Below are 25,069 nucleotides of genomic sequence, written 5' to 3' on the forward strand. Positions count from 1 at the left end.
CATGAAATGGTGTCTATTATTGAGTGAGAAGTTGTTACACTATGAATATATATAATTTTTATGAAAGAAAGAAAGTTATGAGCGGGAAAGTATACATAGAAAAAGCAAACAAAAAATCTGCACGCTGCAGCTGGACTGGCAAGCCAGATACCTGTGGTTCGAGCATGCCTATTTTCTATGAATATAATATACATTTCTTTTTTCACCAGTATTTGTTATAATTTTTGTTGGTTTGATTTATTTGCAGGTGATACTGAAATGCTCAAAATTTGGCAAAGATTTAAAGACATCAGTATACAGGAGTATTCTAAATTGTATCAGGTATATTATTCTATATTCTAACATATTACAAGGTGCAACATTCACTTGAAAAACTACAAAAAAAGAGAAGAAAACATGTACATAATTATGGTAAAATGTGGCAATTACATTTTAACTACCACCCCTTCCTTTGTATTTGTACTGTAGCTGTTTATTCCCCCAACCACCACAGTCCCCCGCCCACCCCATTTATTTAAAACATTACTGTGTCAAATGAGAGAAAAATGTGTAGCCTTATTGGGAATCAAACTCATGAATTTGTTATGCCGTAGCCCAACCATGCCACTTTTCTATCCAGCCTCTAACACATTTTCACCCTTAATAAGTAAACAGTTCTATACTGTGACTCACTTGCCCATTATTTTTAAAATCTTCACATTCTCATTGGTTCAACAAATCCTCCTTGCTGACTCTGGATATACGTAACATAACTCTACCTTGCCTAATTTTAGAGTTATTCCCCTTTATTAGATTTACTTTACAAACTTTGTCCAAACAATAACTCCAAAAGTACTTGAGGGATTCTCTTCAAATTTCATACACTGACATAGCACATTGGTAGGAAGTGCAGTGTGCAAGAATAATAACTCTCTTTTGCTTAGTTTTAGAGTAAGTCCCATTATCAGATTTACTTGAAAAACTTTGTCCGAAGCATATCACCAAAAAAAGTCTTTGAAAAGATTTTCAACAAAGTTAATGCACTGCCTTTCACCACTAAAAGTTCAATTCCTGACAGGGACTGTGGATTCCTTTTATGTGTGGAAGCTGTCAAGCTAGCTTACAGAACTCAGGTGCTTGTTCTTTCATGAAATATTGCATGTAGTGGTTTACCTGGGGTCCTTTTTCCACTAATAAAGCTTGAAAGAAGCCATATGACCAATACTGTATTAGTGTGATGTTAAAATCCAACCATCCAAAATTATTATTAGTTTTTGACCAAATTTTATTTCATTTTCATCTATTTTTAGATATGTTATCTATTTTTAGAGCTCGTATTTAATTTTAGAGATTAGGTGTGACATTCACAGAGTACCATTCAGAGTCAATGTACGATAAAGAAGCCATATCATTAACAGAAAGGTTAAAGCACACGGGGATACTACAGACGGACAGGTTTACCACCCTTTCATATACAAGCTATCTTGGAAACAGTTTAAATTCATAACAAAATGATGCAAATAGTTTAAGTTTGTAGCAAAAAGATGAAAATAGTTTAAGTTTGTAACAAATGATGCCTATATTTTAAGTTCCTAGCAAAACGATGCAAATTGTTCAGAATAGATTCTGCTGTAGCTGGGATTTTGAACTCTTTGACCATCCACTTTTATAAGCAAAAGTAGCAAAGCTATAGACCACTGAGCCATAGAATTAATTCCCTGAGGCAGTCATCAGACGTTTTAGTTATAGTTATGAAGTTAGGTGTGCACTCAACCATAACAATATGTAGTTTCTTAGTGTTGGAGAATGACCATGTCAGGTACATAAAGTTATTATGATGTTTCCATAGATTGTAAATGTCTGGTTAGCTCAATAGTGTTGGACTCTGAATCGGACAATCTGGGTTTCGAATTCTGGGATGGTGCAACTTTCGTTGTGATTTATCATGAAATCCCTTTCAATGTTCAAACTCCCTGTGTGGCTAAGGTGTCTGCCTCTCAACCCAGAGATCATGGGTTCAAGCCCTACTCGGGTTACGACCATGTTTCTTCATATAGACACCGGTACTGGTTGGTTCCAGGAAGCGGACTCGAAAGTGATTTATATAAGTTGCAAGAACTGTTTCGCAATCGAGCTTAAAATAGATATGTTTAAGCTCTATGTACCTTCTGTACCACTGTACAGAAGTTATCAGTTTCCATTGTGTGAAAGTGATGGCAACTAGTAATGGTAAACTGTTTGACAGTTATGCCCAGAACAATGCGTGGCTGAACTGTGTGCTATGGTGAATTGAAAGTGGCTTACTGCCATGATCCGGAGGGCTAAATACCAACACCACCACCTCAGTGCAGTGTAAGATATTTGGATTGGAATCGACTAGGCTGGTCAGACTACCAGATGGGAATATTCACTAGCCCAAAAGACATTTCACTAGCAATTGATTCATTTGTCCAAAATAGTTGTTTATATTGCCTCTGAATATACAGTAGCCTGGTGAAAAGTTGGTAGCCCGAGGAGAAATTTAGTAGTCGGGCTATCGGACTACTGCTAGTTTCTAACACTGTCAGTGTAATAGTTTAAAACACATTTTTGAACATCAATAATATCTTGTCTTTGCTTAGTTTTTACAAATATGTTACTGATCTTCGCAGGTGACTTGTTTTATTTCAGTGAAGGTAAAGGGTATATTCAAATAGAATCAGATAAAGGTATACCAGATAAAGTGAATATTCTGAAAAGTGATGGTACAACATTGTATATTACAAGGTATGATTTTTTTAAAGAATCAGACTACATAAAATAATGATGTAGTTTATTTTTAGCTGAATTATTAGAAGATAAGGAAGAGATATATAACCCACTGGGCGTCACCATTCGAATAATGTTACATTCAGGCATTTGATACAGTTTAATTCCTACATGTCTAAAGTATTCACATGAAACTTCTTAGATCCTTTGATTTCATAATTGTAGGTCACTGTCCAAGGCAAGTGGCCAAGACACATAGCTCTAGCATGGTTCCTGGCTGAATTTAAGTAATTAATAAACGTAAAATTTGCTTTGATAAAGTATAGCATGCATTATCATTCTCCCTACGTAACGGAAAGTAAAAACTGTAACGGAAAGTAAAAACTGTAATACCTGCAAACCCAGCTTCATGTCACCTCAGTTACAAACTTTGATAACTGAATTTTAAAGTGGATTGGTCTACAATGGTCACATTTTCCATAAGTATTTCAAATATTGATAAAAACAATAGAATTGTATTATTTGGATATTCTTACTGTATATTTATGGAAAACTAAACTTTAATAGAGTTTTTAAGTGATTTAGTATGATGTGATTATATGTGATGAAAACTTAATATTTTGTTCTAGAAAACAATATTATCTGCATTAATTATATTGGTATGTCATATCGGATCATGTATCTAATACTTGCCAGCAACATCCACAAATTATTCTTTCAAGGTTCGTTGTCACGTATGATACAAAATAACACCAACATGATTATTTTTTATGGTATTACAAACCGTTCATTATGGACCAATATAGGGTCAATGCACATTTTTCCGTGTTATAATGTCTGCAGAGTCCCTCGGAACTGTTGGAGCCCTCGCCTTACTGGGCTCTGGCACCAACCGTTCCTCTACAGACTTTATAACACAAAATAAAAGTGCATTGACGCTATTATAGCATAACATTTTAAAACAGATTCATGATGTATAGTTAATACAAAACACATACATTAAATCCTTGTGCTTGGACGGTATTTATCCAATTCTACATGTTTTATGTATGTATTTTATTTTTTCTGGGCCCAACAACTTGGGAAATACAAATGCTCAGAACCGAACGATATTTTGAATTTTAATTAATTTAACAAAGCTTAAAATTAGAGATTTATTAACTCAAGAAAAAACATTAAATTACTCTACCCAAGACCCTCAGAAATTCCTAGAATGATTTCAGATTGATTAGCGGCAATGTCTATTCACTGTGTTTCCGGCATAGTTACTTGAACGCTGTTCACTGGCAATTTAGGCCCTAGAATCAATAATTACAATATTACAAGAGCTCATCACTCTTTGGCAAACAGGCCGAATCGTCATTTTTTTGTTAGCTTACTGGGTCCTGTATGTATTGCGCATAGGTAAAACCGGGCTATAACAAAAGCGCGTGACTATGTTAACACATGGTTTTAGTCCGGTTATAACATGGGCAAAAGAGGGAAAAATAGCTGATTTTATGCTATAATTCACTTAAGTATTGTACTATGCGTGTGTATATTTACATGAAGGAGTTATCTCTCTTTACAGGGATATTGCTGCCATTATGGACAGAGCAGAAAAGTACAAGTTTGATAAGATACATTATGTTGTAAGTTATATTTAGCATCGGTTTTTATGCCCCCGGGCATATAGTAATTGAACCGTCCGTCCGTCCGTCTGTCCGTATGAGGTTAACCTAGAACGGCAAGTTGGATTTTTCATAAGTTCTACCTGTACCAATGGCTTCTAAGTTTAAACACTTACTAATCAATACAAAGTACATGATCTGGGCTAGTTACATAACTCTGGCTTTCATATTTACCAAGTTATTGCCCTTTTCAGCACTTAGAAAATGAATAATGGTTAACCTAAAACGGCAAGTTGGAAATATCTTAAGTTCTATCTATACTAATGGCTTTATAATTTCCACACTTACTTATCAATACAAAGTGCATAATATTGCCAAGTTATATAACTGTGTCATCCATATTTCCCAGTTATTTCCCTTTTTTCACTTTGAAAATAGGGCCTTGTCTGGTTAACCTATTTCGGCAAGTTGGATTTATCTTAAATTTCTCCTAATTGCTTAATTTCTTTAATGATATCTTTCATATTTAGTAGGTGGATACTTTTGATGGTCCTCTAATTTTTTGTGGAGTAAGTGGTCTCTAGGGTCAAGGTCAAGGTCACTGGTTTAAAAAATAAATATAAACATTCTTGCTCATACAGCCTTTATTTTTTTGTTGATGCCTAAGTTTAATACAAACATGCCAAGGGAGGTCCTCCTTTTTTGGGTGTAGTTAGGGGTCATTTGGGTCAAGGTCAATGGTACCAATGTCAAGGTCACCAATGTTAAAAATAGATTTTTACAGGTGTATTGACCTTATTCTATAGACAGATGTTATTTATAATTGATAGAAACATAAACTTTGATGGAGGTAGTGGTCAGTTGGGTCAAGGTCACCAGTGCTAAAAATAGATTTTTACACTTTTGCTCATACAGCCTTTATTAAGTGACAGATATATTTTATATTTGGTAGGAAGATAACTTGCATGGTATTCATCCTTTTGTTTGGGGTAGGGATCAGTGGGTCAAGGTCACTTGTGCTAAAAATAGATTTTTACACTTTTGCCCATACAGCTTTTATTTATTGACAGATGTATTTATATTTAGTAGGAAGATAACTTGCATGGTATTCTTCCTTTGGATATAGTTAGGGGTCATTTGGGTCAAGGTCACAAGTGCTAAAAATAGATTTTTACACTTTTGTTCGTACAGCCTTTATTTATTGACAGATGTATTTATATTTTGTAGGAAGATAACTTACATGGTATTCTTCTTTTGGATAGAGTTAGGGGTCAGTTTGGTCAAGGTCACCAGTGCTTAAAATAGATGTTTACACTTTTGCCCATACAGCTTTTATTTATTGACAGATGTATTTTATATTTGGTAGGAAGATAACTTGCATGGTATTCTTCCTTTGGATGGAGTAAGGGGTCAGTTGGGTCAAGGTCACCAGTGCTAAAAATAGATTTTTACACTTTTGCCCATACAGCCTTTATTTATTGACAGATGTATTTATATTTTGTAGGAAGATAACTTACATGGTATTCTTCTTTTGGATAGAGTTAGGGGTCAGTTTGGTCAAGGTCACCAGTGCTTAAAATAGATGTTTACACTTTTGCCCATACAGCCTTTATTTATTGACAGATGTATTTCATATTTGGTAGGAAGATAACTTGCATGAAGTTGAATATTTTTCAACTTCACAAGTCAGAGCAATGACTTGGCAACTTATATTTTTCACAATTACAAAATGCCATGACTTTGTCAAGCTATATAACTTATGTTTACAATATTTTGGCAATTTTTCTGTCCATAACTGAGTGAATGGGTAAACATTTTTTGAAATATTGCTACTGACAAGAATCTGAGCCGGGGGCATTTGTGTTTAACATACACATTCTTGTTTTCTACTTTTTTTTGCACACAGAACTATAGCTTTGATTTATGAGTAATTATAGCTAGATTCTTACAAATAATTAAGCCTCGTAGAAAATGTTTTACAGTTTCTTACAAGCCTGCTGAGTTCATTAAGGTGAATGTGTGGTATGTGGACTTTGGATATATAAGGAGGAAGTCACAACTCTTCATAATAATTTAGTTGACACTTATGTTAAGCCCTTCAACAATGATATAATTAATTATGGTAGAGTAGTTACGTGAGAGAACAAAAATCAAATTGGTTCTAAGAAATCAGTGGTACATAATCTAGGAAATAGGTTGTTATTGGGTTCCAAACCTAGAAAACAGGTTGTTATTGGTACATAATTTTGGAAGCAGGTTGTTATCGGTACATGACCTAGAAAATAAGTTATTATTGGTACATAATTTAGGAAATAGGTTGTTATTGGGTACCAAACCTAGAAAACAGGTTGTTATTGGTACATAATTTTGGAAGCAGGTTGTTATTGGTACATAACCTAGAAAATAAGTTATTATTGGTACATAATTTAGGAAATAGGTTGTTATTGGGTACCAAACCTAGAAAACAGGTTGTTATTGGTACATAATTTTGGAAGCAGGTTGTTATTGGTACATAACCTAGAAAATAAGTTATTATTGGTACATAATTTAGGAAATAGGTTGTTATTGTGTACCAAATCTAGAAAACAGGTTGTTATTGGTACATAATTTTGGAAGCAGGTTGTTTTTGGTACATAACCTAGAAAATAAGTTATTATTGGTACATAATTTAGGAAATAGGTTGTTATTGGGTACCAAACCTAGAAAACAGGTTGTTATTATACCCCCACCACAAAATGTGGGGGGGGGGGCTATAATGGATTCGCTTTGTCGCGTCGGTCGGTCGGTCCGTCCGTCCGTCTCCATTTTCGTGTCCGCTCTATAACTCCTATACCACTTGAAGGATTTTCTTCAAACTTGGCTCAAATGTTCACCTCAGCAAGGGGATGTGCAGAACCCATGTTGCCCATGTGTCAGCTCAAGGTCAAGGTCACAATTGAAGGTCAAATATCAAACACAATCATATATTAGACAGTATGTCGTGTCCGCTCTGTAGGTCCTACAATAATTGAAAGATTTTCTTCAAACTTGGCTAAAATGTTCACCTCAACAAGGGGATGTGCAGAACTCATGTTGCCCATGTGTCATTTTAAGGTCAAGGTCACAATTGAGGGTAAAATATCAAACAATCAAATATTACACAATATGTCGTGTCCGCTCTGTAAGTCCTACACTAATTGAAAGATTTTCTTCAAACTTGGCTCAAATGTTCATTTCAACAATGGGATGTGCAGAACCCATGTTGCCCATGTCTCAGCTCAAGGTCAAGGTCACAATTGAAGGTCAAATATCAAACAATCAAATATTACACAGTATGTCGTGTCCGCTCTGTAAGTCCTACACTTATTGAAAGATTTTCTTCAAACTTGGCTAAAATGTTCACCTCAACAAGGTTATGTGCAGAACCCATGTCACTCTTTTGCCGGCTTAAGGTCAAGGTCACACTTGAAGGTCAAAAATTGACTTAGAAAATGTTCTTAAATTTTAACATATATCTGAATATTTCTGAATCTAGGAAAGGTATTTGCTTGAAACTTAAAATATATATGAAGTGTCACAATTAAGATATGCTGGTCAAGTTTCATAACTCTGTATTGCATTTTAACAAAGTTATGCCCCTTTTTAATCTTCAAATTTACATACAATCACATATTAGACAATATGTTGTGTCCGCTCTATAAATCCTATACTAATGGAAGAATTTTCTTCAAACTTTTCTCAAATGTTCACCTAAACAAGGTTATGTGCAGAATCCATGTCACCTTTGTGCAGGCTAAAGGTCAAGGTCAGACTTGAAGATCAAAAATTGACTTAGAAAATGTTCTTAGATTAAAACATGTTCTTGAATATTTCGGAAACTAGCATAGGTATTTGCTTGAAACTTAAAAGATATATGAGGTGTCACAATTACGATATGCAGGTCAAGTTTCATAACTCTGTATTGGATTTTGACAAAGTTATGCCCCTTTTTAAGTCTTTAAATTTACATACAATCAATACTAGACAATATGTTGTGTCCGCTCTATAAATTCTATACTAATGGAAGGATTTTCTTCAAACTTTACTCAAATGTTCACTCCAATTGGGCGATGTGCAGAACCCATCTTACCCTTGTGCCAGCTGAAGGTCAAGACCACACTTGAAGGTCTAAAATTGACTTATAAAAAGTTTAGTATATTGGGAAAATGAAAGGTTATTTGTAACTGTTTGAACATGATTTGATAATAGATATTTTTACTATTACCTGTACAATTAGTCTTTTTTTCACCAGAGATAATTTCTTTTTATGTATTTGTGTCACTTAAGATATTCCCTTAACCACCTTTCCAAGTTGTCTTCTGTCAAGGACATTGGTGGGGGTATGAATCGCATTCAGCGATAGTTCTAGTTGATACATAATTTTGGAAGCAGGTTGTTATTGGTACATAACCTAGAAAATAAGTTATTATTGGTACATAATTTAGGAAATAGGTTGTTATTGGGTACCAAACCTAGAAAACAGATTGTTATTGATACATAATTTTGGAAGCAGGTTGTTATTGGTACCTAGAAAAACAGGTTGTTATCAGTTGTTGGTAACTTATTACCTAAATACTGTGAAATGTGTTATTTTTAGTCCCCTACCGGTTTACCGGAGGGGACTTTAGGTTTACCCTTCGTCCGTCTGTCTGTCAGTCCGTCCGTCCACAAAACTGGATCCCGCGATAACTTGAAAAGTACTGGAAATATTTTTATGAAACTTGATATATGGATAGATGGCAGTATGGAGAGATTATGCACGTCTTTTTAGCTCACCTGTCACAAAGTCCTGTCACAAAGTGACAGGGTGAGCTTTTGTGATCGCTTTTCCGGCGTCCGTCGTCAGTAAACTTTCACTTTAAATGACATCTCCTCATAAACCACTAGGCCAATTTCATCCAAACTTCACAGGAATGTTCCTTTGGTGGTCACCTTTAAAAATTGTTCAAAGAATTCAATTCCATGCAGAACTCTGGTTGCCATGGCAACCGAAAGAAAAAACTTTAAATAGCTTCTTTTAAAAAACCCTAAGAGCTAGAGCTTAGATATTTGGCATGAAACATCTTCTAGTGAGTGTCTACCAAGTTTGTTCAAATAAAAGCCCTGGGGGTCAAAATTGGCCCCGCCCCAGGGGGTCATTGATTTTCCCTATATGCATATAGTAAAAACTTAAAAAATCTTCTTTTAAAGAACCCAAAGAGCTAGAGCTAAGATATTTAGCATGAAACATGTTCTAATGAGTGTCTACCAAGTTTGTTCAAATAAAAGCCCTGGGGTCAAAATTGGCCCCGCCCCAGGGGGTCATTGATTTCCCCTACACTTAACAAATCTTATAAGTGTGCATGTATAAATGGTTTCATAGGTGTATCAATATTTGCCCGATCATGCTGAAATTTTGAATAAATACAGAAAAGAGACACAGTATCATTTTTATTCATTTTTTTTTCATTCAAGATACAAATTTAAGATGTATTACTAAAATATGTGAATGCGTGTCAAAAGTCGATGTTGCAAAATGATGTCCTGATACCTTAAGTGCCCACCCTGACTGTGTATTACAGCCTGGAAGTGTCGTCACATCGATGTTGCATACCGTTGTAGATAATTTTGGTGTCCGTGAGGAAGGTTACCAACGATGCCAGTTGCTCTGTATTCAATGATTAGCCTTTTGAAAATATTCCGGTGTACCACCATGCGAGGCGCAACCTACAAATGTTACATACATGTAATAAGTAAATAAAAATATGCATTTATGTTTGTCTTAGGTAGAAACTGAATTTAAATGATATTCGGCTTTTACAATGCAAAGGAATTAAAATAATCATTAAAACAAATAAATTTTGTAACCAACCTGTGTTTCGTGTACACCAGCGTTGACCAATCCTAGGGCTATGTCATGCTGTTGTATAGATAATCTACCCATGTTATGTTTTTCTGATAGGTGGACATCTATCGTATCCGAGAATATCATGGGCAATTTTATTTCACCCATTCTGACCATTTCTCGTGCATTTTGTGAATTCCGTTCGTTCATGGTTGAATGCACCTCATAATTAAAATTGACATGCCTGAACAAGGGAAAAGTGTGGGAATGCAGCCCATAGTCAGTACACAAAATTTTGTAGAAATATATTGATAAACGAAAAAGTTATAAGGACATAAATGGTGCACACTTATAAGATTTGTTAAGTGTATATGCATATAGTAAAAACTTAAAAAATCTTCTTTTAAAAAACTCAAAGAGCTAGAGCTTAGATATTTAGCATCAAACATGTTCTAATAGGTGTCTACCAAGTTTGTTCAAATAAAAGCCCTGGGGTTAAAATTGCCCCCGCCCCGGGGGTCATTGATTTTCCTTATATGTGTATAGCAAAAACTTAAAAAAATTTCTCTGAAAAAACCCAAATAGCTAGAGTTTAGATATAAAGCATGAAACATCTTCTAGTGAGTGTCTACAAAGTTTGTTCAAATAAAAGACCTGGGGTCAAAATTGGCCCGCCCCGGGGGTCATTGATTTTCCTTATATGTGTATAGCCAAAACTTAAAATCTTCTTTGAAAAAACCCAATAGCTAGAGTTTAGATATTAAGCATGAAACATCTTCTAGTAAGTGTCTACAAAGTTTGTTCAAATAAAAACCCTGGGTTTAAAACTTGCCCCACCCCAGGGGTGTCATTGTTTTTAACTATATGTGTATAGTAAAAGCTTTAAAAAATCTTCTTTTAAAAAGCCCAATGAGCAAGAGCTTAGATGTTTAGCAAGAAACATCTTCTTATGGGTGTCTACCAAGTTTGTTCAAATAAAAGCCCTGGGGTCAAAATTGGCCCCGCCCCGGGGGTCATTGATTTTCCTTATATGTGTATAGCAAAAATTTAAAAAATCTTCTTTGAAAAAACCCAAATAGCTAGAGTTTAGATATTAAGCATGAAACATCTTCTAGTGAGTGTCTACAAAGTTTGTTCAAATAAAAGCCCTGGGGTCAAAACCGGCCCCGCCCCAGGGGTGTCATTGTTTTTAACTATATGTGTATAGTAAAAACTTAAAAAAATCTTCTTTTAAAAAGCCCAATGAGCTAGAGCTTAGATGTTTAGCATGAAACATCTTCTTATGGGTGGAGGGGGGGGGGGGCTATATACAGGTGAGCTACCTCAGGGCCATCATGGCCCTCTTGTTCTTTTCTTCCTATGTTGAAAATTCTGGTTGCTATGGCAACAAATAGGCTGAAAATATGGCAAATTTTACACATAAACTGGATCCAGTGATAACGCAAAAAGTACTGGAAATATTTTTATGAAACTTGAAATATGTGTAGATGGCAGTCTGGAGATTATGCACGTCTTTTTCTTTTCTTCCTATGTTGAAAATTCTGGTTGCTATGGCAACACATAGACTGAAAATATGGCAAATTTTACACATAAACTGAATCCAGTGATAACTCAAAAAGGACTGGAAATATTTTTATGAAACTTGACATATGGGTAGGTGGCAGTCTTGAGATTATGCATGTCTTATCTGTTCTTCCTATTTTGAAAAAATATTGGTTGCCTTGGCAACAAATAGGCTTAAAACATGGTAAATATAACAATATTTGTGATTAGTCAAAAAGAGCTGAACATTTTTATGAAATTGCATCTTTAATTCAAGAGATATCTCCTCTTTAAGAATTTTGCTTTTAAAATGTTATATTTTGGTAACAGGGATGTTTCAAATATTAACTTTAGAGTGTCCTTCAGTCCGTCTGTCTGTCTGTCTGTTCATATAAACTGTTTCCTGTGATCACTTTTAAAGAACTTTTCCAACAAATTTACTTAAAATAGAGAAAAATTGAAACATTAGTGAATGGCCAAAGACCCTTCAGAATGTTGATGGGGTTCTAACTGGTAGGGGACTTATGGATTGCTTGCAATACTATGATAATTGCTTGTTCTTTTTGAAATCTGCACTTCAAGGTTTTGTTTATGATTTTATAAATGATATTTTGTTCTTTGATCTATCAATTTTTAAATATACTTGTTTTAGGTAGAAAATGCCCAGCATATGCATTTTAGTCATCTGTGTGGTGCCATGAATAGATATCCTGAGTGGAATAATAGGTAATGACTTCTTTCTTTACTAAATGCCTTTAAAGGAAAAACTTTTAATGTCATAGTTCAAGGCATTGCCAAAGATGATTGAAGTGTAAATATTAAAGATGTTCATTTCGTTATATCCAATTGGTTGTAATTAACCCTTAATTGATGTAATGGACTTGGCCTATTTTTAGTTTTGGAACTCCACATACGTCCAAAAGCCTAAAAATATTAATTGGAAATTCTCACATAGATCAACTGGGGCACTAAAACAGAAAAATATGCAACAAAAATAAAGAAATATTCTCAGAAATAGATTAAAGATAGTATTTTTGTGCTATTCTTATCAAGATTTGAGTAAAAATGGTAAAAAAATGGCTTTTTAATTTTTGGTCATTTTTTCACAAAAAGAGTTATTTTTCTGGAAAAAACGAAGAGACCAAATGATCTGAAATTTTGCACACAATTTATTATTAATTTCAGGACTTTCTAAAAATACACATCCCTTGAGTTCAGTGGAGCGTATTTAAGATTTATAATGGAGGTTGGACAAGTCCATTAAAGAAATTTAGCAGGCAAGAGTGTTTCGCACAATATGGAACACATACTGATCATTTCTTGCATATCAGACTGGTGTTTCTGTTAGTTTTACCATGCCTAAAATTTCATCTGGCAAAGGTGCCAGATGAGTTGCATGCTATAAAATGGTATGCTTAGGATGACGTAAATTTGCTGTTATGAATGAAGTTTTAATTTCATAGGCTGTTGTAAAAAAATAGTTATGGGTGTAATGACATAAATGGTCATTGAAAATTGTTTAATTGCGGTAAAGAATTTAAAATATGACGGAATATGGTAGGATATGCAAGAAAAAATATCTGACATATGTTTGTGGTTCGGATCGGTTTATCAGTTCCTCGGGAACCCCGTCTCTCGGAAAGGATATTCCGATCTGAACCACAACATATGACAGCTATTATTAATAATATTTACATAATTAAAAGGAACTAGTATTGTATCATATGGGCCGTGTCATGACAAAACCAACATAATGCGTTTGCGACCAGCATGGATCCAGACCAGCCTGCGCATCCGCGCAGTCTGATCAGGATCCATGCTGTTCACTTACCAACCCTATTAAAGTAGAGAAACTAACAGCGAACAGCATTGATCCTGATCAGACTGCGCGGATGCGCAGGCTGGTCTGGATCCATGCTGGTCGCAAACCCATTATGTTGGTTTTGTCATGGCGTGGCTCATACATATATATATACAGTAGTGATGTTCCGATTGTCGCAAGTCGTCGATAATCAGTTACTGTTATATAAAGCGACAATAATCGATTCACAAAAATCGCGTCGTCGAAAATGTTTAAAAATCAAAGGTAATTAATTCTGACGGTAATTTTCCTTTAGGAACACCTCGCCGATCGCTAAAAATCATCTTAGAGACAATTTGGAGTTGAACAGGCTCAATAAGTGATGTAAACAATAGTAATAGAATGTGATTTGAATGTTATTGTTTTACATCCATTGCAAAATAAAATCTATTTCGTAAAATTATGACTATATAAGGTTAAAACTGTGTTAAAAAGTGCTAAATGAAGTTCATGTTACTGAATATAATCAAGTGCCTTGTGAAGAAATCTTACTTCCATATTTCTTTTTAACGCGACTTTATTCGAAAAGTTATCGATTATGTCCCATCCGACTGAACCGATGATCGATTGGGACAAATTTCAACCGATTTCCATCACTAATATACAGTATTTTGTTTCCTCTACATGGCAGATTGAATGAAGATCTTCACATAAAGTTTGGTAGAATTGAAGGAATAAGCACAAGAAAGGGCAATGTGGTATTTCTGAAGGATGTTTTAGATGAAGCAGCGAATAGATTTAAGACATCAATGATGGCAAAGAAAAGTAAGTATAAAAAACAAACTATTTTTAGAAATAATATATCCCGAACAGTGATTTTACCACTTGTTAAAATCACAGTTTAGAGTTAGGATGTGAGGAATAAAAGCACGTGGTCGTAGCTAGAATGATATAATGCTTTGAAAACCTGAACCACAAATTTTCTAACTTCATGAATGGCCCATAACTCTGTCAAAATCCATGCTAGAGTTTGGGCCTTTTGCAGAAACCTCCATTATGACAAAAATTGTTAATTCAATTTTGGGAATAGCTTTTTACCAATTTCCCTGAAAAATTTTAACCAAAGTATACCCCAAAACACTGATTTTGACCCATGCCCGTGAGTGGGCCCTTTCCTAAAATCAATTAAAAAAAATAAAGAGTCTACAAAATACTATCTTTCAATAAAACAAAGTTTTAAAATTTTTCAATTTTTTATTTATGCAGAAAAAAATTTTACATTAATGGAATAAAAAACAACAAATGTTGAACTATATGCAAAAATCTTCCCCAAAACACTTTTTTCACTTGAAGTTTTTCAGTGATTATTGCCCTTGAATATAAAATTTTCACCCCATTTTTACACAAATAGCAAGCATTTTTTACAACCTTTTGCAATAAAAAAATTTTTTGCAAAAATTTTTATTGCAAAACGGTTTGCGTTGACATGATTTTATTGCAATTTGATTACAACCGGTTTTGCAATAAAAACAAGTTTTGCAATAAAATATTTTTCCTATCGGATTTTATTGACATTATGCAAAAGACATTATAAAATTTATCTATGTATATTAGGATTGATGCAGGAATTATTTTTCTGGGATAATGAGTGTATATGCATATGATCAAACATTAATTTACATTCTCAATTTCATTAGTCTTTTTCCTTTTAATATATATGATGAAAGGATGATCATCATGAAATATCAGGACATGTACATTTACAGCAACAACTGTATTTGCTCAAATTCGGTGATATACATACAAGAAATTTTAGTAAGGTCTTAACTTACCAGTTCTTTGATGAAAGAAAAAAAAACGAGTTTTGCAATAATTTTATTGCAAAACTGGTTGCGTTGACATGATTTTATTTGCAATTTTGATTACAACCGGTTTTGCAATAAAAACGAGTTTTGCAATAAAATATTTTTTTCTATCGGATTTTTTACTGACATTATACAAAAGACATTATAACATTTATCTATTGGGATTTGACATGCAGGAATTATTTTCTGGGATAATGAGTGTATATGCATATGATCAAACATTAATTTACATTCTCAATTTCATTAGTCGTTTTCCTTTTAATATATATGATGAAAGGATGATCATCATGAAATATCAGGACATGTACATTTACAGCAACAACTGTATTTGCTCAAATTTCGGTGATATACATACAAGAACTTTTAGTAAGGTCTTAACTTGCCAGTTCTTTGATGAAAGAAAAAAAAAAAACGAGTTTGCAATAATTTTATTGCAAAACTGGTTGCGTTGACATGATTTTATTGCAATTTGATTACAACCGGTTTTGCAATAAAAATGAGTTTTTTGCAATAAAATATTTTTTTCTATCGGATTTTTACTGACATTATACAAAAGACACTATAACATTTATCTATAAGGATTGACATGCAGGAATTATTTTCTGGGATAATGAGTGTATATGCATATGATCAAACATTAATTTACATTCTCAATTTCATTAGTCGTTTTTCCTTTTAATATATATGATGAAAGGATGATCATCATGAAATATCAGGACATGTACATTTACAGCAACAACTGTATTTGCTCAAATTTCGGTGATATACATACAAGAACTTTTAGTAAGGTCTTAACTTACCAGTTCTTTGATGAAAGAAAAAAAACGAGTTTTGCAATAATTTTATTGCAAAACTGGTTGCGTTGACATGATTTTATTGCAATTTGATTACAACCGGTTTTGCAATAAAAACGAGTTTTGCAATAAAATATTTTTCTATCGGATTTTATTGACATTATACAAAAGACATTATAAAATTTATCTATGTATATTAGGATTGACATGCAGGAGTTAATTCTGGGATAATGAGTGTATATGCATATGATCAAACATTAATTTACATTCTCAGTTTCATTAGTCGTTTTTCTTTTAATATATATGATGAAAGGATGATCATCATGAAATATCAGGACATGTACATTTACAGCAACAACTGTGTTTGTTTAAATTTCGGTCATATACATACAAGAACTTTTAGTAAGGTCTTAACTTACCAGTTCTTTGATAAGAGAAAGAAAAAACGAGTTTTTGCAATAATTTTATTGCAAAAAACTGGTTGCGTTGACATGATTTTTTTTGCAATTTGATTACAACCGGTTTTGCAATAAAAACGAGTTTTGGCAATAAAATATTTTTCTATCGGATTTTATTGACATTATGCAAAAGACATTATAAAATTTATCTATGTATATTAGGATTGATGCAGGAATTATTTTCTGGGATAATGAGTGTATATGCATATGATCAAACATCAATTTACATTCTCAATTTCATTAGTCTTTTTCCTTTTAATATATATGATGAAAGGATGATCATCATGAAATATCAGGACATGTACATTTACAGCAACAACTGTATCTGCTCAAATTTCGGTGATATACATACAAGAACTTTTAGTAAGGTCTTAACTTACAGTTCTTTGATAAAGAAAAAAAAACGAGTTTTGCAATAATTTTATTGCAAAACTGGTTGCGTTGAACATGATTTTATTTGCAATTTGATTACAACGCGGTTTTGTAATAAAAATATTTTTTCTATCGGATTTTATTGACATTATGCAAAGACATTATAAAATTTATCTATGTATATTAGGATTGACATGCAGGAATTATTTTCTGCGATAATGAGTGTATATGCATATGATCAAACATCAATTTACATTCTCAATTTTCATTAGTCTTTTTCCTTTTAATATATATGATGAAGGATGATCATCATGAAAATATCAGGACATGTACATTTACAGCAACAACTGTATTTGCTCAAATTTCGGTGATATACATACAAGAACTTTAAGTAAGGTCTTAGCCTACCAGTTCTTTGATGAAAAAAAAAAGAACGAGTTTTGCAATAATTTTATTGCAAAACTGGTTGCATTGACATGATTTTATTGCAATTTGATTACAACCGGTTTTGCAATAAAAACTTATTTTGCAATAAATATTTTTTTCTATCAGATTTTATTGACAATATACAAAAGACAAAATTTATCTATGTATATAAGGATTAAAAGGCAGGGATTATATTCGGAAATAAATATAGTCTCGTTTCTTTTAATATATATTATGAAAGTGATATACATACATGACGTTAAAATAAGGTCTTACTTACCAGTACATTGAAGAAATAGACAAATACGACTTTTTATTACTTCAAAGCTTACAAGTAATTATACAAAAGTGTTTACAATATTATTACAAAAACAAACTCGTTGCGATGACCTATTTTTGTATCATATTTTCACACCACACTTGTACAATAAAAACGATATTTTTGCAATAATAACCCGTTGCGTTGACATAATTTTATTGCAATTTATCCCAAGCAATTTAGCGCAAAAAAAAAACGAGTTTTACAATAAAAACATTTTTATATCGGATTTGATTGAGATTATACCGTTGACATTATAAATTTCTTATGTGTAAATAAGAACTTGATTCGGGAGTATTGTATACATGTATATGATTAAAACATTCTAAAAGTTGCTTTTTTTTTCTTTTAGTATTTTTGATGAAAAAATGATCATCATGAAATATCAGGGCATTACATGTTCAACAACAACTGTTGATGATATTCTTACATGACCTTGTTATAAGGTCGAAACTTACCAGTGTTTTTTCAGAATTTTAATGATAACATTATTGCAAAACGCCTTGCGATGAAACATCATTATGTTGCAATTTTTCACAACCAGTTTTCAAATAGAAACTAGTTTTGGCAATAAGATATTCGCTATATCAGATTTTTTTTAGATTATACTCTAGACATTATAATGTTTATCTTTGTCTATATGGATTTCACATGCAGGGATTCAATTCAGAAATATGCAATATAAAATCTATGGTTAAAAATATTTTTATTGCAAATATGATAATGGAATGATTTTTATTGAAAACGAGCTTATTTACATTATCTGAAACAACTGTGCTTTTGCAAACTCTTTGGAGCAAAACTCTGTGATATACATTCATGATATTGTTAAAGGGATATTCAGGCAACATAATGTCAAAAATATTTAAAATGATCTAATGTACTCAAATCAAGCTAAAGTGACTTTTCTTGAAGTTTCAGCATGCATTTCTGTTTAAATTCTATATATTTTGGGTTAGAAGCATAAATATATCTATATAGGTTGAACAAAATTTAGACATCAATAGATCACCAAATAGTTTTAAAAACAAGTCTGGTGACTTGAACAAACCCTTGAAGTTACAATAACAGATATTCTGGATATTGTGTGATTGAAACAAGCCTAAGTCAATCATTTGACATGTTCTTTAAACGTTTCCAGAGTTCACTTTGACAACTATTTTGAAATGCTAGCGCTCTAACCTGACCCACGTGGGTCAAGTTTTGGGAACCACAATTTTATTCTTTAACTGTGGTTTATTCGTTGACTGTCTAATATATTTATTTTGAGGGCATTTACAGAATAATGAATGAAAATTTCAAAAACTAGAAATGAAAATTTTTGCCTGTGTCTCTCTATAAATTGTCGAAATTACAAGTACTTTTCAAAAGTGGGTTGACAACATTATTGCAAAACTCTTAACGATGAAGTTTGGCAATGAAATAAAATTATATGTTTTATATCTACACCGTACTAAAAGATATTATAGTGTATACATATATTTGTACATCAGGATTTATATGTAGCGAAAAAGGTAAGGAACATAATGTAAGTTTTGCCATTATTTTAATTATTCGAAGTACAAACATGTCCGCGTTATGATTTAGAAACTTAAAACATTTTTCTCAAAAATGTTGTTAATTTTTGAAAACTCGATACAAGAAAAAATGTGTACAAACTCTTTGGAGATATTTTAAATGATGATATTTTTTTTAATTTGCTCTTAATGTATTTTAAATTTTTCAATTAAATTTATGATTAATGCAAAAAAAATAAAATTGCGGGTTTGGTATGAAACAGTTTTTTTCCGATTTAAATTTGTTCACAAAGCATAAAAAATTACCAAATTGCACGGTTTTAGCAAATTAAAAAAAATTGACAAATCTGCTTAATTTTTAAATAAAAGCATAGTGATCACATGGTCGCCTCAAAATGGCCAATTTCATGTTTGGACAAGTTTTGTGACAGACGGACAGACAAACGGGCAGTGCACAACTAGACTTGGTAGTGATCATTCCTGTAAAGTTTGGACGAAATCGCAAAATTCTTTTGAATTTAAAGAACATTCTGAGAGGTTAAGAAGGTAACTGGTTTCACGCGTGGCTGACGCTTTATGAAACAGATTTGGGATGGTTTGAAATAAGAGATATTCATTGGAGGTCCCGTAACTAAATTTCATGTAACATGCAACCAGATAATTGCGCATAGATTTGACAACTCATTATATTTTTAGATCCTTGTAGCAAATGAAAACTAATTATAGCTGCTCAGAGGTATATCAATCGTTTTAACAAACATTGTACGACTTGTTATTTTGCATCTATTCCAAGTACACAGTCTCACAAAATAGGACGAACATCTGTAAAAAAGGACAACGTAAACTAATTATAATATTGTAATTGACTATCAAATGCAATCTTATTCTTTTTCAAATCAAATAATATCCTTTATAAGCTATCGTTAAAGCCAAAACGGAATTGAACAAAGATTAAAGGGAATAAAGAAGATAATTTACAAGAAATAAAAATAGGGAAAAGGAATAAATGAATAAAGTAAAAAAAAAAACAACAACAACACAGAGACAAAAAAAATCACGCTGGACGTTTTTGAACTAAAGCATCATTATATGAAAATGAGGGACAAAAAATATAATGAAGAAAAATTGAAAAGAGTAATAACAAAAATGCAAAATAAAGAGAAAAAAAAGAAGAAAAGATAAAAAAAAGATAAAAAAAAAAAAAAAGAAGAAGAAAAGATAAATAAAATATACAAAAGAGAGAAAAAAAAGAAAAAAAATCCTGCCAGATGGTTTGTCGTGGTTGGCAGGCTTTTGCCAAACAGAAATACATTTAACAAGTATTAAGTAACACATGTTTGCATAGTCGTCTTTGGAAAAAGATTCTAGGTGCTTTTGGTGTCCAAAAAGAAAGCAAATAAACGCTAATTTTATTGTAAAAATATAAGACATAGGTTGTCTAATATTTTAATTGCAAAATTCGTGCAATTTCGTGTAATTTTCATGCATTGCTAAACACACATTTATAACTATATAAAGATGAAAAGAGTTATAATAACAAAAATGCAAATAAAGATAAGAAAATGAAAAAAAAAAGGAAAAAAAGAATTTAAAAAAAGAAAAGAAAAAAAAAGAATTAAAAAAAAAAATATATATATATACATTATATATATTATATATATATTATATATATATATAATATATATTATATAAAGAAAAAAAAAAATAAAAAAAAAAAAAAAAAAAAAACAAAAAAAAAACAGAAAAAATCCCTGCCAGATGGTTTTTCGACCTTGGTCGTGGTTGGCAGGCTTTTGACAACAGAAAACATTAAACAAGTTTTTTAGTACACATTTTTGCAAAGTCGTCTTTGAAAAAATGATTTTAGGGTGCTTTTAGTGTCAAAATAGAAAGCATAATAAAACACTGATTTTATTGTAAAAATATAAGACAGAGTTTAATCTTATATTTTAATTGCAAAATACGTGCAATTTCGTGTAATTTTCAAGCTTTGCTGAACACACATTTATAATTAAATAATGAAGACAAGAAGAAAAGAGTTATAACAAAAATGCAAAATAAAAAGAAAAAAATGAGAATTAAAAGAAAAAATATTAATAAAAGAATTAAAAAAAAAAGAAAATAAGAAAAAAAGATAAATAAAAAAAAACAGAAAAAAATAAACAGAAAAAATTCCTACAAGATGGTTTTCTACCTTGTCGTGGTTGGCAAGCTTTTAACAAACAGAAAAACATTAAACAAGTTTTTAGTAACACATTTTTGCATAGTCGTCTTTGTAAAATGATTTTAGGTGCTTTTTGTGTCAAAAAAGTAAGCAAATAAAACACTGATTTTGTGTCGCCTAAACGGAGTAGTGGCGATATATAGGGATCACTTCTCCGTCGTCTGTCTGTCCGTCTGTCTGTCTGTCCGTCCGTCACAAAACTTGTCCGGACTACTCCAAATAAACTGCTGGTGCAATTTCGTCCAAACTTTACAGGAATGATCAGTACCAAGTCTTGTTGTGCACAGTGCACATTGTCAGCATTTTCCGGTTCAATTGATTTTTGTCCAGAGTTATGGCCATTTAATAATCTTTATATTTTTGAAGTTTATCCGGACTGACTATCTCTTATAACCACTAATGCAATTTTCAATGAAACTTTACAGGATTGATTCTGTTATTCAAGTCCTTGCCGCATATTGCAACGGGTTTCCCGGTTGATGATTTTTGGTCCGAGTTTATGGCCGCTTTGATAAAAAAGGTTGTTTTTTTCGGTGCGTTGCCAAACCATACACAAAAGCTTGGTCCGGACTAGCTCCTCAAAAGTACTGGTGCAATTTTTATATCGCAAATTTAACAGGATATGATCAGGTACCAAGTCTAGGTTGTGGCACTGTTCCGGTCTGTCACGAAACTTGTCCCAACATGAAATTTGTCCATCATTGAGGCCGACAAATGTGGTCACTCTGATCGCTCTTGTAATTGGTAAAAATATAAGACAGATTTGTCTAATATTTTAATTGCAAATTCGTGCTAATTTCGTGTAAGTGTTCATGTTTGCTGAGGCACACATTTAAATCTATGGACATAAAGAATACTGTAAATTCACATACCTTAAGCCAAAATTTAGTCATTTTTACATAGAGAGGAAGTTTCAAACAAAAATTTTTGTCATCGGGCAAAGATAAAATTTCATTAAAAGGGCAGTTGTTTCATAAAGAACTAGACCTTTATAATGCAACAATATCATTTTTTATCAAATATTTGGTAATAAACATATTTTTGTTTAATACGACAAAGATATATTTCAATCGTGTTCGTTTCCCGAAATTGATTTAACACATATCAATCCTAAATTTGCAAATAATTAAAAGCTACATAATAAAGAAGCTTAATTAAAAAATATCGTAATTAAATATCTAAATATAAAGTAGTTTTGTTACACATTATTTCATTGTATGGAGTTTTTGCAAAAGTTAACACGACCTTTTTGAGAAAAATGTTGTAAGTTTTCTAAATCAAAACGGCAGACATGTTTGTTACTTCGGAAATTAGTTTAGCGGCAAAACTTGACAATTATGTTCCTTACCTTTTGTACCTGATGTACAAATATATGTATACACTATAAGGTATCTTCAGTACGGTGTAGACATATAATTTTATTTCAAATTGCCAAACTTCATATTAAGGGTTTTGCAATAATGTTGTCAACACTTTTCAAAGTACTTGTAAATTTCGACAATTTATAGGAAGACACAGGCAAAATTTTCATTTCTTAGTTTTGAATTTTTCATTCATTATTCTGTAAAATGCCCTAAAAATAAATATATTAGACAGTCCGCACGGAAACAAAAACTTTTGCTCTAAAGAATAAAATGGTGGTTTCCTTAACTTTTGCCCACGTGGGGTCATTGTTGAGAGCTGCATTTTTTCACAATAGTTTATCAAAGTGAACTCTTTAAAGAACATGTCAAATGAATGACTTAGCTAATTAGGCTTGTTTCAATCAAGCACAATATCGAACAACTTCAAAAGGGTTTGTTCAAGTCACCTGACTTGTTTAAACTACTTTTGGTAATTCTATCAGGCGTCCAAATTTTGTTCAACATATATAGATCTTTTATGCATCAAACCAAAAATAATAGAATTTAAACAGAAATTCATGCTCAAACTTTCAGAAAAGTCATTTTAGAGCTTTGAATTTGGAGTGGCATTAGATTCATTTTTAATATTTTTGTACATTATATTGCCTTTGGAATATCATGAATGTATATCAACAGGAGTTTTTGCTCCAAAAATTTGCAAAAAGCACATTGTTTCAGATAATGTAAATGCGCTGGTGTTCATAAAATGCATTCATTATCAATATTTGGCAATAAAAAATAGTTTTTAACTAATAGATTTTATATGCATATTTCTGTTGAATCCCTGCATGTAAATCCATATAGACAAAGAATAACATTATAATGTCTATGAGTATAATCTCAAAATAATCTGATATTATAGGGCGAATATTTTATTGCAACATAGTTTCTTATTGAAAACTGGTTGGTGAAAAAATTGCAACAAAATTGATGTTTCATCGAAGGCGTTTTGCAAACAATGTTATCATTAAAATTCTGAAAAACACTGGTAAGTTTCACCTTGTGTCAAGGTCATGTAAGAATATCATCAACAGTTGTTGTTGAACATGTAATGCCCTGATATTTCATGATGATCATTATTCATCAAAAATACTTAAAAGAAAATAAAGCAAATTTTAGAATGATATTAATCATATACATGTATACAAAACTCCCGAATATAAGCCCTGCATGCAAGTTCTTAATTTACACATAAGAAATTTATAATGTCGGTATAAACGGTATAAAATCTCAATCAAATCCGATAGAAAAAATATTTTATTGCAAAACTCGTTTTTTATTGCAAAAACGGGTTGTAATCAAATTGCAAATAAGATCATGTCAACGCAACCTGTTTGCAATAAAAATTATTGCAAAACTTTTTTTTTTTCTTTCACCAAGGAATTGGTAAGTTAAGACCTTACTAAAAGTTCTTGTATGTATATCACCGAAATTTTGAGCAAATACAGTTGTTGCTGTAAATGTACATGTCCTGATATTTCATGATGATCATCCTTTCATCATATATATATTAAAAGGAAAAAGACTAATGAAATTGAGAATGTAAATTAATGTTTGATCATATGCATATACAATCATTATCCCAGAAAATAATTTCTTCATGTCAATCCCAATATACATAGATAAATTTTATTATGTCTTTTTATAATGTCAATAAAATCCGATCGAAAAAAATATTTATTGCAAAACTCGTTTTTATTGCAAAACCGGTTGTAATCAAATTGCAAATAAATCATGTCAACGCAACCAGTTTTTGCAAATAAAATTATTGCAAAACTCGTTTTATTTTTTTTTTTTTTTTTTTTTTGTTCTTTCTTTAAAGTACTAGTAAGTTAAGACCTTATTAAAGGTCATGTATGTATATCACAGAGATTTGAGCACAAGATATTCCAAAAGTACAGTTCTTGTTATAAATGTACATGTTCTAATATTTCATGATGATCATTCTTTCATCATATATATATTAAAAATATAAAAAAATAATGAAATTTAGAATGTTAATTATTGTTTGAGCCTTATTTATTCATTATTTCCGAATATAATCCCTGCATGTCAATCCTTATAAGATAAATAAAAGATAATAAACAGATACATTTTATAATGTCTTTTGCATAATGTCAATAAAATCCGATAGAAAAAATATTTTATTGCAAAACTCGTTTTTATTGC

General features: G+C 31.9%; 1 protein-coding gene across 1 annotated transcript in view; it reads left to right on the plus strand.

The window, feature by feature from the left end:
- Positions 1–226: 226 nt before the first annotated feature.
- Positions 227–25,069, plus strand: part of LOC132738414 (probable arginine--tRNA ligase, cytoplasmic) — a gene marked incomplete at its 3' end in the record, with an annotated part of 30,151 nt that continues 5,308 nt past the window's right edge. The window contains exons 1-6 of the mRNA XM_060725910.1: positions 227–321; positions 1,328–1,434; positions 2,650–2,745; positions 4,298–4,358; positions 12,374–12,447; positions 14,214–14,347. Of these exons, the coding sequence (XP_060581893.1) occupies positions 259–321; positions 1,328–1,434; positions 2,650–2,745; positions 4,298–4,358; positions 12,374–12,447; positions 14,214–14,347 (535 nt within the window). The remainder of the gene's footprint in view (positions 322–1,327; positions 1,435–2,649; positions 2,746–4,297; positions 4,359–12,373; positions 12,448–14,213; positions 14,348–25,069) is intronic.

Source organism: Ruditapes philippinarum, unplaced genomic scaffold, assembly GCF_026571515.1.
Source record: "Ruditapes philippinarum isolate M1 unplaced genomic scaffold, ASM2657151v2 ctg9893_1_1_1_1, whole genome shotgun sequence".
NCBI lineage: Eukaryota > Metazoa > Mollusca > Bivalvia > Venerida > Veneridae > Ruditapes > Ruditapes philippinarum.